The 16,793-nt window shown below is 35.4% G+C and overlaps 1 protein-coding gene across 1 annotated transcript in view; it reads right to left on the bottom strand.

Moving 5' to 3' along the window:
* The window catches only part of CERT1 (ceramide transporter 1), a 103,848-nt gene that overhangs the window by 41,863 nt on the left and 45,192 nt on the right, over positions 1–16,793 (bottom strand). The window contains exons 5-6 of the mRNA XM_081825592.1: positions 15,676–15,814; positions 10,204–10,287 (exon numbers count right to left, since the gene is read on the bottom strand). Coding sequence (XP_081681718.1) covers positions 10,204–10,287; positions 15,676–15,814 — 223 coding nt within the window. The remainder of the gene's footprint in view (positions 1–10,203; positions 10,288–15,675; positions 15,815–16,793) is intronic.

Here is a 16,793-nt window from a genome sequence, read left to right as displayed (position 1 = left end):
ATCTTTTTTTCTGGGTTCTGTTTCCTGAAATCTATTTGCTGTACTGCACCCAGTGAACAAAGTGGTAGGAGGAATAATACTTTAACAATAACACCCTGCCAGCTTAAAGCGGGACCAAATTACGGCAAGAACTAGCTTACATTCTGAGAGACCTAAAATTTAAAAAATACCTGACAATAAACTATAGAACTGAATAAGGTCATGTAAAACTTTTAAATAAATATCCACAATTAAGTTTGAGACCAATGCACACATTAAATGGCTCTTATGTTTACATTTTATAATTTTAACTCAGAGTTCGCCTTTGAATTAATGAAAAATCTTACAACTCAACAAGATGCAAGCAAGACAGCATAATATCTTATACTCTTACCTAGTAAGAAATCATTCCAATAGAACACTTATAAGTGAAATAATGATACTTTCAACTTTAAAAACTCATGTAGATATGACAGCAAAGGTATAATCCACAAAAGAAAAACCGATAAAGTAAACTTCATCAAAATTTAAAATTTCTGCTCTTAAAAGTATTGTTAAAAGAATGAAGGTTATGTAGAATGAGTAAGTCTACAGGTCTAATGTATGGCACTATCACTATAATTAATAATACTGTGCTGAATACTAGAAATTTGCTGAGACAGATTTCAGGTACGGTCATTACAAACAAAAATGGTAACTATGTGAGGAGATGATATGTTAAATAGCTTGACTGCAGGAATCATTTCACTATGAATATCAAATCATGTTATGTATCTTAAATACATATAATTTCCACTTTAAAATACTTACAAAAAGAGAATGAAGAGACAAACCACAGACTACAAGAAAATCTTTGCACAGCATATAGCTAATAAAGGATTTGTATCCTTTATCAATATATGTTACATATAACATATATTAATATAGAATATTGACACATTCTATACTTCAATATAGAATATACATGGTCATCTCAAAACTTAATGATAAGAAAATATATAACCCAACTAAAAAATTGGGACAAAAGATTTGAACACTCTTCAACACAGAGATATGGACAGCAAATAAGCACATGAAAAGATGCTCAATACCATTAGTTACTAGGGAAATACAAAAAAAAAACCATAACAAGACACCACTACATACCTACTGTAAGACTAAAATTTGTTTTATGTTTTTAAAGATTTATTTATTTGAGAGAGAGAGAGAGAGAGCACGGGCACGTGAGCAGGGGAGGAGCAGAGGGAGAGGGAGAATCCCTGAGCAGACCCCCGTCTGAGCATGGAGTCCCACACAGGGCTCGATCCCAGGACGCTGACACCATCATCTGAGTGGAAACCAAGAGTTGGCCACTTAACCAACTGAGCCACCTAGGTATCCCAAGACTAAAATTTAAAAAGACTGACCATGCCAAGTGTTGGTGGGGATTTGGAGGAACCAGGACTATCCTATATGGCTGGTAAAATGAACCTTGGTGGTTGTTTGTTTGTTTTTTTAAAGATTTTATTTATTTATTTGAGAGAGAATGAGAGAGAGCATGACAGGGGAGAGGGTCAGAGGGAGAAGCAGACTCCCTGCTGAGCTGGGAGCCTGATGCGGGACTTGATCCTGGGACTCCAGGATCATGACCTGAGCCTAAGGCAGCCACTTAAATAACTGAGCCACCCAGGTGCCCCTCTTGGTGGTTTTTTAAAAAGTTAAATATACACCTACCATATGATTCAGCCATTCCACTACTGAGTATTGACCTCAAATAAAATATATGTCCATAAAAACACTGCACATGAATGCTCATAGCAGCATTATTTGTAATAGACAAAAACTATAAAAATCCAAATGTCCATCAAGAGATGAATGGATAAGCAAACTGTGTTGTATCAACACAAGGGAATACTACTTAGCAATGAAAAGAAATCAAATACTAATACAAACAGTAACATGATGTATCTCTAAGAAAGAAACCAGGCCAAAACCCTCCCACATACTGCATGAGTCCATTTATATTAAACCTGAGAATATGCAAACTAACCTATAGCGACAAAAAAAGAGATCAGAATGGTTGTTTAAACGGGAATAGGGAGAGGAGGGATGACAAAGAGATGGAGCAAACTTTTGAGGGTGATAGATATGATAATGATCTTGATTATAATATCTTCAGGATAATATAAAAACTGACCAAATCATGCACTTTAAATAATGTGCAGTTTACTGTAGGTTAATTATATCTCAATAAAGCTGTTAAAAAATTTATTTTTTCTTATATTTTCTGAAAAGCCTATCATTGTAAATTCTATATTTTCTATCACTCTTACCAAGACTGCATTTTCATTATAAGCTATTTTTATTAATGCAATGAAATCAAAGGTCATCTGTGTTCTGCATAAAAGAATGTGTACAAATAAAATAATGTGTCCTCTTCTGCTGAATGCTAATTTATATACTTAATATATATAAACTTTATATAGAAGATGAAAGAGTGACATGAAATGTTTTTGAAAAAACTCTAGAAACACAGAAATGTACATCTTCAGCTGTACTTACTACTTTCAGAAGCAGCCACCTAAAATCCTTTTCAGAATGATACAGTGATTATGTCATAGACTAAGCTTTCAAACAGTTGATATTTTCAACACTTTATTTTAGTGTCTCACACACAGTAATGTCTCTGAAATAAATCTCTCATGTTACATCTGTTAGTAAATGAAAGTCATGATGACAAAACCTCACCTTAATCTGTTATCCACTGGGCTCCTCTAAGTACTGGTTACTTTGATTTTTCCTCCAAGTCTCTTATACCTTATACTGTAGAACTATATCAATCTTGATGGGAAAACTTAAGTAGAGCTCTGAAGTACTTGGTAATTTTAGATGAGCATACTCATCTAAATATCTCAGCTAAAAACAAGGAAGTGACTATTTTATTTTTTTTTCTTTTTTAGAGAGGAGGAGAGAGAAAGGAAGGGGTGGGGGAAGGCGGAGAGGGAGACAGAGAATCTTAAGCAGGCTCCATGCCCAGCCCAGAGCCTGATGCAGGGCTTGATCTCACACCTTGAGATCATAACCTGAGCCAAAATCAGGAGTTGGACGCTTAACTGACTGAGCCACCCATGTGCCCTGCACCACCGCCCCCCCCACCGCCACTTTACTTTCTTTCTTTTCTCCTCTTCTTCCTTCCCTTTTTTTTTTTAGAGAGGGAAGGGGGGGGTACTCTTAAAAGAGACAAAGTGACATGCCATAGTTTCCTCTGGGAAAATGATACACTGGAATATAAGGAAATAAAAAATATGTGACTGTAACCATGTCAATGAAAGGCAAAAATGGAAGAAATCAGAAAATGACCTGTAAATCTAGATCTGTAAGTATTAGGCTCCAAAGATTACCATTCAGATTTATAGTTCTTTCAGTTGAACTCTTAACCTTATATACTTTAAAACTCTTTTAAAGGTATGAACAGTCAGAAAATTAAGGAACCTATAAATTCACATCAACATGTCAAAAATAAAAACAAATGCTGAGAGAAGCTGAGCTATTTGAAATCCTTTCCTTTCATTAAGACTCTCAAACACTATTTTTGTTTTTGTTTTTAAAGATTTTATTTATTTATTCATGAGAGACAGAGAGAGAGAGAGAAGCAGAGGGAGAAGCAGGCTCCCAAGGAGCAGGGAGCCCGATGCGGGACTCGATCCCAGGACCCTGGGATCATGACCTGAGCCGAAGGCAGACGCTTAACCGTCTGAGCCACCCAGGCGCCCTCAAACACTATTTTTGAATAGTAGGCAACATAAGGGGGAATCTCCAGTTTCTGTAGTGAGTTTTTCTCATTTCCTTACATCAGAAAGATTGTATATGTGTCTGTATGTGTGTGTGTGTGGTACACAGACACACAGGAACAGAAAAATATTGGCAGGTAAGTCCTTCTGAACATACAAGATGGCAATCTGTTTAAATCTCTCACCTGTCTACTATGATAAAGAAGAAACATGGTTGAAGACTATGACACTGATATCAATCACACTAGGATCAACAATCAGTTAGTTCTGGACTAGTGGCCTATTGTAGATGTGCTTTCTCTAAGATACAGTTGGCTAAAAAACTGAATTTAAAATATTTTCACATGAAAAAAGTCTCCGAGCTAAATGGGGATGAAAGTGACTGGTGGTACAAATTTTCTGTTTGGACAGTTAATGCACAGGCACACAGATTAGGTTGAAAGAAAGAACAGGGTATTGCTCATGTTTCCTAGAGTAATGCATGTTTCATTAACACTTTTCCTTAGTGAGTTTCATAGACAGTATACCTTGATTTGATAGATCAGTTAATATCTATAGTCATTCTTTTATATAGTTGATGACATGACAAAATGTTCTTGTATATTATTTACAAAATATGAAGAGATGTAAGTTAGGAAACTGGTCAGAAAATATAGCTAAATGGTAACAACTGGAAAATATAAAAGACACAAAAAATCCACATACGTGGCCATCTTTAACATTTAATAGAATTTAATCATAAGAAATGAGGGTTTAGGTAGGGAATTTTTTATTTTAGATTGCTTTAATCTAAACTAAAGGCCAAAAAATCTAAGCGTATTAAGTCAGCTATTTAGTCTATTTTTTAATAACAGTTTTATTTTTTTTATTTTTATTTTTTTTTATTTATTTGAGACAGAGAGAATGAGAGACAGAGAGCATGAGAGGGAGGAGGGTCAGAGGGAGAAGCAGACTCCCTGCTGAGCAGGGAGCCCGATGCGGGACTTGATCCCGGGACTCCAGGATCATGACCTGAGCCGAAGGCAGTCGCTTAACCAACTGAGCCACCCAGGCGCCCAATAACAGTTTTATTGAGATATAATTCACATACCACAAAATGGACTCAACATGTACAATTAAACAGTTTTTAGTGTATTCATAGGTTTGTACAAGCATCACAACAATCAAGTTCAGGACATTTTCACGAATCACCCTGAAAAATCCCATACACATTAGCAGTCACTTCCTAGTCCTACACCTACTCACCAATTTACAGTCTTCAGAGTATAAAGTTTTTGCTTCTTTTGTTAAGTTTATTCCCAAGCATTTAATTCTTTTTATAAACTGCCATAAAGATACTACTATAAATGAAACCATTACCTTAACCTTCACATTGTTCATTGCTAGTGTATAAATACAATTTTTTTTTTTTAAGTAAGCTCTATATCCAATGTGGGCTTGAACTCATGACTCCAAGATCAAGAGTCACATACTCCATTAAATGAGCCAGCCAAGCACCCCACAATTGATTTTTTATATATTGATCTTATTCCCTGCAATCCTGCTGAACTCATGTTAGTTCTAATAGTTTTTTAGTGGATTTCTTATGCTTTTTTGCTATACAAGATAATGGCATCTTCAAATAGAAATAATCTTAATTCTTCCTTCTGAATTGGGATGCCTTTTATTTATTTTTCTTGTCCAGTTGTCCTAGCTAGAATCTTTAATGCAGTGCTGAACAGAAGTGGCAAGAATGGACATGTTCCTGATATCAGGGGAAAAGCATTCACTCCTTCACCATTAAATGTGATGTTCATTGTGGGTTTTTCACAGATACTTTGGGTAGTCATTCCTAGTTTTTTGAGTGTTTTTATCATGAAAGAGTATTAGATTTTGTCAAATGTTTTTTCAACATCTACTGAGATGACCACCAGTTTTGGCCTTTATTCTACTGATATGATTATTGTATCAACTGATTTTCCCATGTTAAGCTAACTGCATTCTGGGATAAATCCCTTCTGGTAATGGTGTATAATCCTTTTTAGATGTTGCTGGATTTGGTTTGCCAGTACTTTATTGAGTATTTGTATCTATATTCATAAGAGATATTGGCCTATAGTTTTGCGATACCTTTGTCTTGTTTTGGTATCAAGGTAAAACTGGCCTCAGCAAACAATTTAAGAAGTATTCCTCCTAAAGTTTGGAAGAATTTGTGAAGAAACAGCATTAATTCTTCTTTAAATGTTTAGAATTAAGCAGTGAGGCCAACTGAGGCTGGGCTTTTCTTTGTGGGAAGTTTATTACTAATTATATCTCTTTATTTATTATTGGTCTATTTGCATTTTCTATGTCTACTTGAGTCAAGTTCAGTAGTTTGTGCCTTTCTAAGACTTCTGTCCATGTCATCTAAGTTATCAAATTTGTCGGCATACATTTATTTATTGCCTTCCCCTTTAATCCTTTTTATTTCTAAAAGGTCAGTAGTAATAACCTTCCTTTCATTTCTGATTTTAGTAATTTGAATCTTCTCTTTATTTTGATCAGTTTAGATAATAATTTTAATATCTTTTTGGGGTGCCTGGGCAGCTCAGTGGGTTGAGCGTCTGCCTTCGGCTCTGGTCATGATCCTGGGATCGAGCCCCACATTGGGCTCCCTGCTCAGTGGGGAGTCTGCTTCTCCCTCTGCTCCCCCCACCCCCGCTCATGTTCTCTCTCTTGGTCTCTCTCAAGTAAATAAATAAAATCTTAAAAAAAAAAATTTGGTATCTTTTCAAAGAATGAGGTTATAGTTTGTGTTTTTTGATTAATTCATCAAAATTTAATTTTGGTATCTTTAATTTTGTTAATTTGGTATCTTTTCAAAGAACCAATTTATAGTTTGTGTTGTTTTTTGAGTCTCTCTCTTTTTTTTAAAGATTTTATTCATTTGAGAGAGAGACAGAGAGAATAGGTGGGGGGAGGGGCAAAGGGAGAGGGAGAAGCAGACTCCCCACTGAGCAGGGAGCCCGATGAGGGGCTTGATCCCAGGGACAACCTGAACCCATGGTAGATGCTTAACCATGTGAGCCACCCAGGCGACCCTCTTTCTTCTTTTATAATAAAGGTGTTTCAGCTATACATTTCCCTCTAAGCACAGCTTTAGCTGCAGCCCATCTGTTTTGGTATCTTGTATTTTTGCTTTCATTCATCTCACAGTATTTTCTAATTTGCTTTGTGATTTTTGTCTTTAATTCACTAGTTATGTAGGAGTGTGTTAATTTCCATGTATTTATGAATTTTCTAAATTTCTATCATTGATCTCAAATTTTATTCCTTTGTGGTTAAATGACGTACTTTGTATGATTTCAATCCTTTTAAATTAGTTGGAGCTTGTTTTATGGCCAAGAATAAGCTCTCTCCTGAAGAATGTTACATGTACTACTGAGAAGAACATATATTCTCCTATTGTTAAGTGGAGTATTGTGTACGTGTCTACCAGGTCTGATTGTTTATAAGTATTTTATTTCCTTATTGGTCTTTTTCCTACTTTTTCTATCAATTGTTGAAAGCTAGATATTTAAGTCTCAAACTATTACTACTGAATTGTCTTTTTTTTTCTCTTCAATTTGGTCAGGTTTGGTCCATGTATTTTGGGGTTCTGTTATTACATGCAACTACATGTTACAATTGTTATATCTTTCTGATGAATTGAAATGTCATCATAAAGTCTCCCCTTTTGACCCTAGAAATATAAATTAAGAAAAGATGACACAGCATATAACAGAAGAAAATTTACATTAGAGGTAAATAAGAAGTTTATTCACAAAAGATTGAGCAAAAAGTCCTTCTGCCATGATCTAAACTCCTGAGGTCTTTAACTGAGGAAGGTGTTTTTGTAACCAAAAATTCCTCCTCTGGTCTAAAATTCAAATTACTTTAATTGCCTTTCTTCTTATCTTAGAACCTGTGGATGTTTTACTCTACTCTTCAAAACCCACCCCTAATCCTATTCTTGAAATACATACAACTTACTATCAGGTTGGTATACTAGTTTTAAATTTTTAAAAACTTAACATATTACTATCACAATATGTGATCTAAACCAAATCTTTAATGATGGCTATAATGGTGAGTATCATTATAATAACCACTCTCAAGAATGAAGTATCATTTCTCCTTTTTCTGATGCTTGTTGGATCTAGCAGAAAGACCCTGTCTTTATTTGAGAGATGACTGACACCCTAATCCCAGGCTATGATTAAGTAGTACCAGGTTTTTAAAGACTTCATGTTTTGTTCACTTTACCAGATTATATACAAAGCTTCCAACTTACTTCTAGAGGTTAACCACAGAAAGATACTTTCCATCTATGGTGATTAACAAGAGTTAATTTTCATCAACACTAAGAAAGGAATTACTTTAAACAGTGAATTCCAGAAGTGTACTTAAAACATGACTCATGATTTAAAAAATTATACAAACATCTTGTAGGATATTTCTCAAAATGACTTTAATAACCCTGTCTTCTGTTGCTTGGTTTCAAGGCTCTTTTCAAAAAGAGAGAGACTGGAGGCTTTCCTCAAATGTCTGGAAATCTGGCTATCTGTTCATATTTAAGAGTAAATTACTGGAAGCTCTGTAAGCACTAGCAGGGTTTTTTAATTAGTGGACTTCATCAAAGGGTGATCTGGTAGTGAGACAGCTTTTTCACGGTGGACATAGAAAATCTCTATTTATAGGTCCTTTCTTTGTGGTCATTCAGCATCTACAGAGTTATGTTCTAATTCTGTATCAGAAAATATATGCTTGGTTGATGCGTATTCTGGAAACACAGTAGAAGAAAGGAGCTGCAGTAAGTAGACTTTCATTTAGTGCTTGGTTTAGGGTTCTCGGATAAACAGAACAATGAGCCTGTTAAATTTCAACAATCAGTATGTAAATTTCCACGTAATCCCTTTAACGATAGGCCAATACACCTATCCTTTACTATGTCAGGTATTCCTGAATCTAGAACCCTCCAGTTCAATTTCTACAGAAAGTAAGTTTCCCTTCAATTCTGGGGAATGTAGGCAGGGGAGCTGACCAGGACGGAAGACTGGACCTGAAAGTTTTACAATTTTTTCAATGTCCAAACAAAATCTTTTTTCTATTAAAGCAGATTATACATTGTGAAATTAAAATGTAACTTGAAAGAATCTTTCCAAAATAATCCTCTAATTTCATAAAGGCAAATCTAGATGACTCAGTAAGGTTCAGTATTTTAGTTCCAAGTTGGAAGGACCAGTTTGTAGTAAGAAGCTAGTATTTTGCAAGACTGGGAGGGGGCAGGTCATAAGGAGGAAGAGAGCCATGATGAAAATAAGAAACAGGAAGAGGGAAAGAAGGATAAAATGGGGAGAAAGAAGCATCAGACTTTAGTATCAATAATGGAATATTCCACTGTGATCTCTGAAATAGAAAATTAATGCCATGAATACAACAATTTGAAAAATTATTTGAAAATAGGTATAAATTATACTTCACATTCTTTCACAACTTTAGCAAAAATAAGCACAATTAACTTATTTTTTTTCACAAAGTCTTATTTTTGTAATTAAAAAAATTTTTTGCAAACCTACTCATTTTTTCTTAAGATATGTCAAAAGAAGAGTACTGACTATGAATCACAGGTTCCTGGTTTTGTTTGTTTAAGATTCCTCATGTAAGTGATACCATGCAGTATTTGTCTTTGGTTTATTTCTTTTACTACAAGGCCCTTGAGGTTCATCCATGTTGTCACAAATCACAGGTTTCTTTCTTTTTTTTTTCAAAGATCCATTTATTTGTCAGAGAGAGAGGGAGAGACAGAGAGAGCACAAGCAGGGGGAGGGGCAGGCAGAGGGAGAAGCAGGCTCCCTGCTGAGCAAGGAGCCCGTATGCAGGGACTCGCAAATCACAGGTTTCAAATGAACAATTCAGAATTCCATCTAATAAGCCGTTATAAACAGAGCAACAATAAATGAGTATATGAAATAAGCCACCTTGCTCCTGGGTCTGTAAACAACTGCACTATGAAATCAGAGCTATTTTTAATAATTTTCCTTTAATAACACTGAATATGTACTTTTCAACACCAGTTTATTGAGTGGAGACAGAAAAGAATGTTGAACAGAGAAATATACTCTAAATAAACATTCAAATTCCATTATAATGCTTCCCCCAAGAAATAAACTTTCAGTACTAGAAACTGATTTTACCAAATACTGCTGAAATAAGTGGGCCAATGTCTGGAATTCAGAATGAGTCTTGTTAGATAATGAGTGGCCATTATTATTTAATGTCAGAATATATATTTTACTTACATGTCTTTTCCTAGAAAGAACTTTCATTTTCCAGTAGTTACACTGCTTTTAAAAAATTGCTCAATTAGATAATTATTCTTGTTATATACTTAGTTATTATATAACTTTAGAAAAAACACTTTATGTAGCTGAGAGGAAAAAAATGTACTACTTACACTTTTCCTTATTGCCATTAGTGTTATGCAAGAAGTCTCCATCAGAACGTGTTGTAGGAAAGTCATCTTCATCATCTTCTACAACTAAATAAAATATATTTAAGGATATTAGGGTGAAAGGAAATAGGAATTAACCAGTTTATTCTTATGTTCGAATGAGTCAATATATCCTGGATTCTGTGAGCACAAGACCTTATTTACCACCTTTGTATTTTCAGTGGTTGTCAAGGTATGCCTAATAAACATGCTGTGGAATGTCTTTAAATACAATACATTATTATAAAAACTGTACCCATTCTCATTTGTGTAAGGGATAGTACTGAGATATGAATTATTTTGTCCTTTAGTCTTCCTATCCCTTCCTACCTAGCTTGGGCAATTTCATAATTCTACCAGAGGCCTGCAAGGGCTGAAAAGGAATGTAAAATAATTTGCATACAGAAGATGCCTTAACTTGCCTCTGGGAGTTCTTAAATTTACTATTTCTGGATATATAGGGAAAACAGAATGACTTACAGGTGTGATATCAGTTTTCATTCATCCTAATGTGTCTGTGCCTGGACATCCCTTTTAACTTACCCAATTCCAGAAAAAACAGAATCCCCCATGTTTTCCTTCTGCATACCTTTTTTTCTATTTACTATCCCTTTTCCTACTGCCTAACATACTTTAATCCTCTGTATTCTGTATTCCACTTTTAATGCAAATTTATAAACCTTAGCCCCCAACCTTATTCTCTGCTTTCTATCACACTTTTTAATGGCTTCTTCTTCTTCTTTTTTTTTTTTAATTTATTTGACAGAGAGAGACACAGCGAGAGGGAACACAAGCAGGGGGAGTGGGAGAGGGAGAAGGAGGCTTCCCGCGGAGCAGGGAGCCCGACACGGGGCTCGATCCCAGGACCCTGGGATTATGATCTGAGCCGAAGGCAGACGCTTCACGACTAAGCCACCCAGGCGCCCCGGCTTCTATCTTTCTTTCTTTCTTAGGTACTCCCTTTCTACATTAAGAAGTCTTCATTCTAAATTAATGTCTTACTTCTTGTCTGTATCTCTACATCAAGAGTAATTTTGCTCTACAACAAACATTTCACCTACTTTAGCTCGTGCTCTCTCTCTCCAATAGATGCAGAGCCCACTCCTGTTCCTTAATCCTCCCCTGAATGGTAGCAATCACCACGGAAAATACTTTTGTTCTGTGCTGCCATTTTCTAGTTACTAGGCTATTTCATTTTTTCATCACTTAAAAATTTTGCTACTCATCTGCAACAACTTTTTCAAATCATAAACTATTATCTACTAACACCTACTATTCATTTCTATGAATGAATAGACAATTCATATGGTCAATTCTAAGAAATCCACAGCATACTGCTCTGCTTTTAAATCAGTACTTACTACCAGACAAGATCCTGACCTTGATTCAATACTACTCGGATGAACTGTTCTTAAATATTACTGAGAGGTTTGTGCCTCACTTATCTCATTAGTATCTACTTTGGGTTTCGTATCTCTAACCATCTAATAGCCTAGTACCACCAAACAGGGATTTTCAACTTTCTTTTTCTAGCCCAACACTTAATATGTAAAATTGATGAAAACAAGAGCTGTGCTGGCTAACAGAGTAGACTTCCCCTTTCCTTCTCAACCAAGCACTCCTTGCCCTTCCCTGAGGCACCTTTAAGGGATATCTGACATGGTTTGAAACTACTGCCCTAATACAAATCCCCCAACCCAATTATTCCTGCTTTCCTTATCCATGCAGTAATCTAAATGAACCACATTAAAAATAGCAGCTATTGGGTGCCTGGGTGGCTCAGTTGGTTAAGCGACGGCCTTCAGCTCAGGTCATGATCCCAGGGTCCTGGGATCGAGTCCCACATCGGGCTCCCTGCTCTGCGGGGAGCCTGCTTCTCCCTCTCCCACTCCCCCTGCTTGTTCCCTCTCTCGCTGTGTCTCTCTCTGTCAAATAAATAAATAAAATCTTAAAAAAAAAAAAAAAAAAAGAAAGACAATCCCTTTAAAAAAAAAAATAGCAGCTATTATTTACTGAAGTTTTGCTCTTGGGCACAGTGCTAATCTATATATTCTCACTTAATTCTCACAGTCGTATGTGCGGGATATGATATCCACTTTACACTTGAGAAAAGAGATGTGGAAAAATGTTAAGTAATCTATTTCAAGTCATTAAACTAACAATGAACAAAAGAACAAGATTAATAGAAACCTTCCTTTAATGTGATACCTGTCTTCCTTTAAAATTAAACAGTAAGTTTAGGTTAGAGATAATGTCTTCTATTTCTGTAAACCCATATATCTATGATTTTAAGGGTTAATTAAATCCTACTGAAGCCATGTGTGGGAATGGTAGGGAGGAAGTTGGGCTGAAAGTGTCTTACTAACAGTTCTGATAAAACATTTTATATAAAAACACTGAACACCTAAAATAAAATGAGAATTTGCTATTATTATTTCAATGACACACTTAATAAAGAACAGCGATTCTTAAAATTCTTTAAGCCATAAAAAAAGACTTCAAACCAAAAACATTCAACCCAGGAAAGTTATCATTCAGAACTGATGCAGAGATAGAGTTTTCCACACAAGCAAAAGCTAAAGGAGTTCATCACCACTAAATTAGCCTTACAGGAAATGTTAAAGGGACTTCTGTAGGCTGAAAAGAAAGTGCTCTCATTATCAACAAAAAAAAAATATGAAAGAATAAATCTCACTGGAAAGGTAAATACAGAGTAAAGGTAGTGGATTAATCACTTATCAAGTTAGCAGGAAGGCTAAACAAACAAAAGTAGATGAATTCACTACCCATAATCCACTGCTGTCATAGACTTAGTATTGATAATTTAATGAAAGATCCTTAGACTCAGTTCATCAACTCTGATCTACAAAGTAGGAAACTATGGTACAAGTCCTTATTTCATCTTTACCCAATATGTATTCTTAAAAGCATCAGTATTTCTTAAGATAGCATTTATAGGGACATCAGTTGTTACAGGTTGATGTGTAGCTGCAACATTCATATGCTGAAGTCCTAACCTTCCATACCTCCGAATGTGACTCTATCTGGATACAGCATCTTTCCAGAGGTCATTAGGGTGGGTCCTAATCCAATACGACCAGTGTCCTTGTAAGAGAATGAAACTTAAACACAGGCACTTACAGGAGGAAGATGATATGAAGACAAAGGGAGAAGACAGCCGAGGAGAGAGACCTAAATGAGATCCTTCCCTTATGGCCCTCAGAAGAAACCAACCTTGGTTACAACTCATCTCAGACTTCTAGCCTCCAGAACTGTGAGAAAATAAATTTCTGTTGTTTAAGCCACCTAGTCTGTAGTACTTTGTGATATACGTTAGTCTACCACTGATGCTATTTATTCAAACATGAATAGTTTAAAATTATTTTTCAAAACTTCTATACAACCTGGTTATCACTGCATCCCAACTTCTACTCCTTCCACTATCACTTTTGCCCTTGACACGTTATATACTATTGATATGATGACTTAAAAAGAAATCAATTCCGTATATATCCTGTTTTTATTTAAAAGGCCATCTACAAGCAAATGAAAGATGATGTGTAGTGTTTAATTTGATTAAAAAGGAATACACACATTTTTCTTAATGAAGGAGAAAGAGAAGTTCAACTGCCTTTATTTTTAGAGAAATAAATATCAAATGTTAAAGAGCCTAAAACTTAGTGTATCAAATATAAAGAACTTCAAGGTTACTTAATTTAGACAAAATTAAGTACTTTAAGAGGAATATGGGCTTCTGCTTCTGACCAAGGTAGAATAAATAGGCTTACCCTCTAGCATGAAACTAAAAAACTGGAAAAACTACACAAAACAATGGTTTTCAAGACATTGGATATTGGGCAACAAAGGAGAGTCAGAAAACAAATAACATGAGCCCTATGATTGCTCTAGGTTAGTGTCTCAGGAGAATTTCCAAGTGGTAGAATAAGGAGGAAAGCAGAAGGAGTCTGGCAGACTCTCTAAGGTGAGGAGTAGATGACAGTACAGAAAGCAAAGGCAACTGGAGGTCAAGACAGAGGACTACAGATGAGAGACCTGTACAGAGAAAGAATTCCAGAGATCAGCAGAAGGTCCCCTTGAGAATTCAGTAGAGTATTGTTAGCACCTACAAGTGAAGAAACTATAGAGGTCAGGGAAAGAACCATATGAAAAAATTCCAGGGACAGTATCCAAAACCTACATGGTACAGGGAAAAGTTCCTGCTTCCACAACACAGACTGGAAAACTTGTAATTCATAGGCTACTGATTAGAGAACACTGAAGACTCTTGCCTCAGTAGTGGGGAAAAATTAAAAGACATAATTGTAAGGTTCTTATACTATGTTAGAAGTGGTATGTTACCTGAAGGCAGACTATGATAAGTTAAATGTACATACTAGAACCCTAAAGTAGCCACTAAAATAACAGAGAGTTATAACTAAAAAGCCAACAAAGGACTTAACAAATAAAATTATTTTAAAAATACTCAATCCAAATGAAGGCAAAAGGAGGAAAAAGAAGACAGAAGACAAAAAGAATCTGAGCTCAGATCAAACATATTTAATAAAACCAAGAAATGAAACCATGTCAAGTAACCTAGTTATACGGGGAATGAACTTCGTGCTATTTAGTAATACTGCTATGAGTAATTCATTTTTGCCTTCATGGCAAATAAAAGGAAAAATGAAGAAGAGATGTTAACAGTAATATCTTTAGCAGTAACAATGAAAAAATAACTTAAAAACTCACATTATGAGTAAGTTAAAAGAAGATCATCTTGCTTAAATAAAAAAAATTCACTAAATATTATTTTTAAATCTCTATGTAGCTCCATTATTAGTTTCTTCTTCTATGAGAAAAAGGCCAGAGGAAGGGATGGGGAGAGAGAAAAGTGAAGAGAAAAAGAAAGGGAGAAGAAGAGAAGGAAGAGAGTGGAATAAAGAGATGGAATGATTTCAGATTTGGAGGATTTAACATAAACATGCTTCTAAGACTCATGATGGGGTACAATCTTTTTTTTTTTTTTTTTTTTTAATAAGCTCTAGGCCCAATGCGGGGCTTGAATTCATGACCCTGAGATCAGGAGTCATATGCTCTACTGAATGAGCCAGCCAGGTTCCCCATGGGGTAAATTTATTAGACATACTCCTGTGAAATGCCCCATGTTACCAAGATGATAGATATATTTTTTAATGGAATAAAGAGCTTAAAAATCACCTAAAAAAATTTCAGTCGTATCTGGTATGGGGGGGATCAGATTACTTAGGATGCATTATTAAAGTATTTAAGTTATATGGACACCAAAATCTGTTACATTGGGAGTTTTCAGCAAAAGTGACTATAATTACCTTTATCACTTAAAGACATTACCCTTTAAGATCAAGAGGCTTTAAATCCATTCATTCTCCAAGTAAAAATAGTGGTAATAGCCTAATTAACCTTTATCCCTTTGAAGTTCATCCTTGGAGACAGCATCAGCACAGGCATCAAAGTACTTCTGTAAAGTATCAACTTGTCTACATAGGATATCTCTAAAGGTTTCCATTTCAGCCAATTTTTCACGTAAACTGTGGCCTTTCTGAAAAACAAATAAAAGGGGGCATGTAATCCAAGTTAACAAAACTGGAAATGATTTACTCCTATGATATTTCATCACCTTTTAAGGTGTACATCTTATTATTGAGGGAATGGGGTAAGGAGAGCTGTCAGGTTCAACATAATACTCCCAGGAATAGACTTGAACATGACTAATTAGTGGCTTGACAGTGATAAGCTTGAAGGAAATAAGAGAGCAGTAAGTCTGGCAATTTGCTAATATAACATTTAATATTTTCAAATTAAACACTGTGAGGAAAAATTGTGAAAGACTTTGATTGGGCAAATATGTTACTGGGTGACCTTCCAAAGGAATGGTGAGTGTCATCTACACAACTCTTAAGAGGGTGTTTGGTCATAGAGAATCTTTGATTTCGTTGCATTGGAGCTACTTTACAACTTTTTTTTTTTTTTAAAGATTTTATTTATTTGAGAGAGAAAGAATGAGACAGAGAGAGCATGAGAGGGGGGAGGGTCAGAGGGAGAAGCAGACTCCCGGCCAAGCAGGGAGTCCGATGCGGGGCTCAATCCTAGGACTCTAGGATCATGACCTGAGCCGAAGGCAGTTGCTTAACCAACTGAGCCACCCAGGCGCCCCTACAACTCCTTAAGTAGCAGAAAACTGAGAGTAATGTAAATGATTCGATTCCATATAGGTACAAATGAACTTTGTCCAGTGGATATACTTAGTTACTAATCTCTGAATACTGACCAGCTTTGCATATATTAGCAAAATCATTTCAATATTCCTTATATTCTCCCTTGAACCAATTTTTTCTTTATATCTTAACTCATTAATGAATGAAATAAAATCTGATATGTTCATTTTATATTTCTAAGAATCATGATTTTGCCCCTTAAAAACTATTCTATAACATCAAATAAATTACACTGTAGAAAATGTATTTCAAAAAACTATCACATAAGTTCTTTTCACAACATTCAGTACTAAACTCAATTTA

Source organism: Leptonychotes weddellii, chromosome 7 (assembly GCF_054177405.1).
Source record: "Leptonychotes weddellii isolate Sample4059 chromosome 7, ASM5417740v2, whole genome shotgun sequence".
Taxonomy (NCBI): Eukaryota; Metazoa; Chordata; class Mammalia; order Carnivora; family Phocidae; genus Leptonychotes; species Leptonychotes weddellii.
Note: the sequence above shows the minus strand (reverse complement) of the source record. Positions and strands in the feature narration are given on the sequence as shown.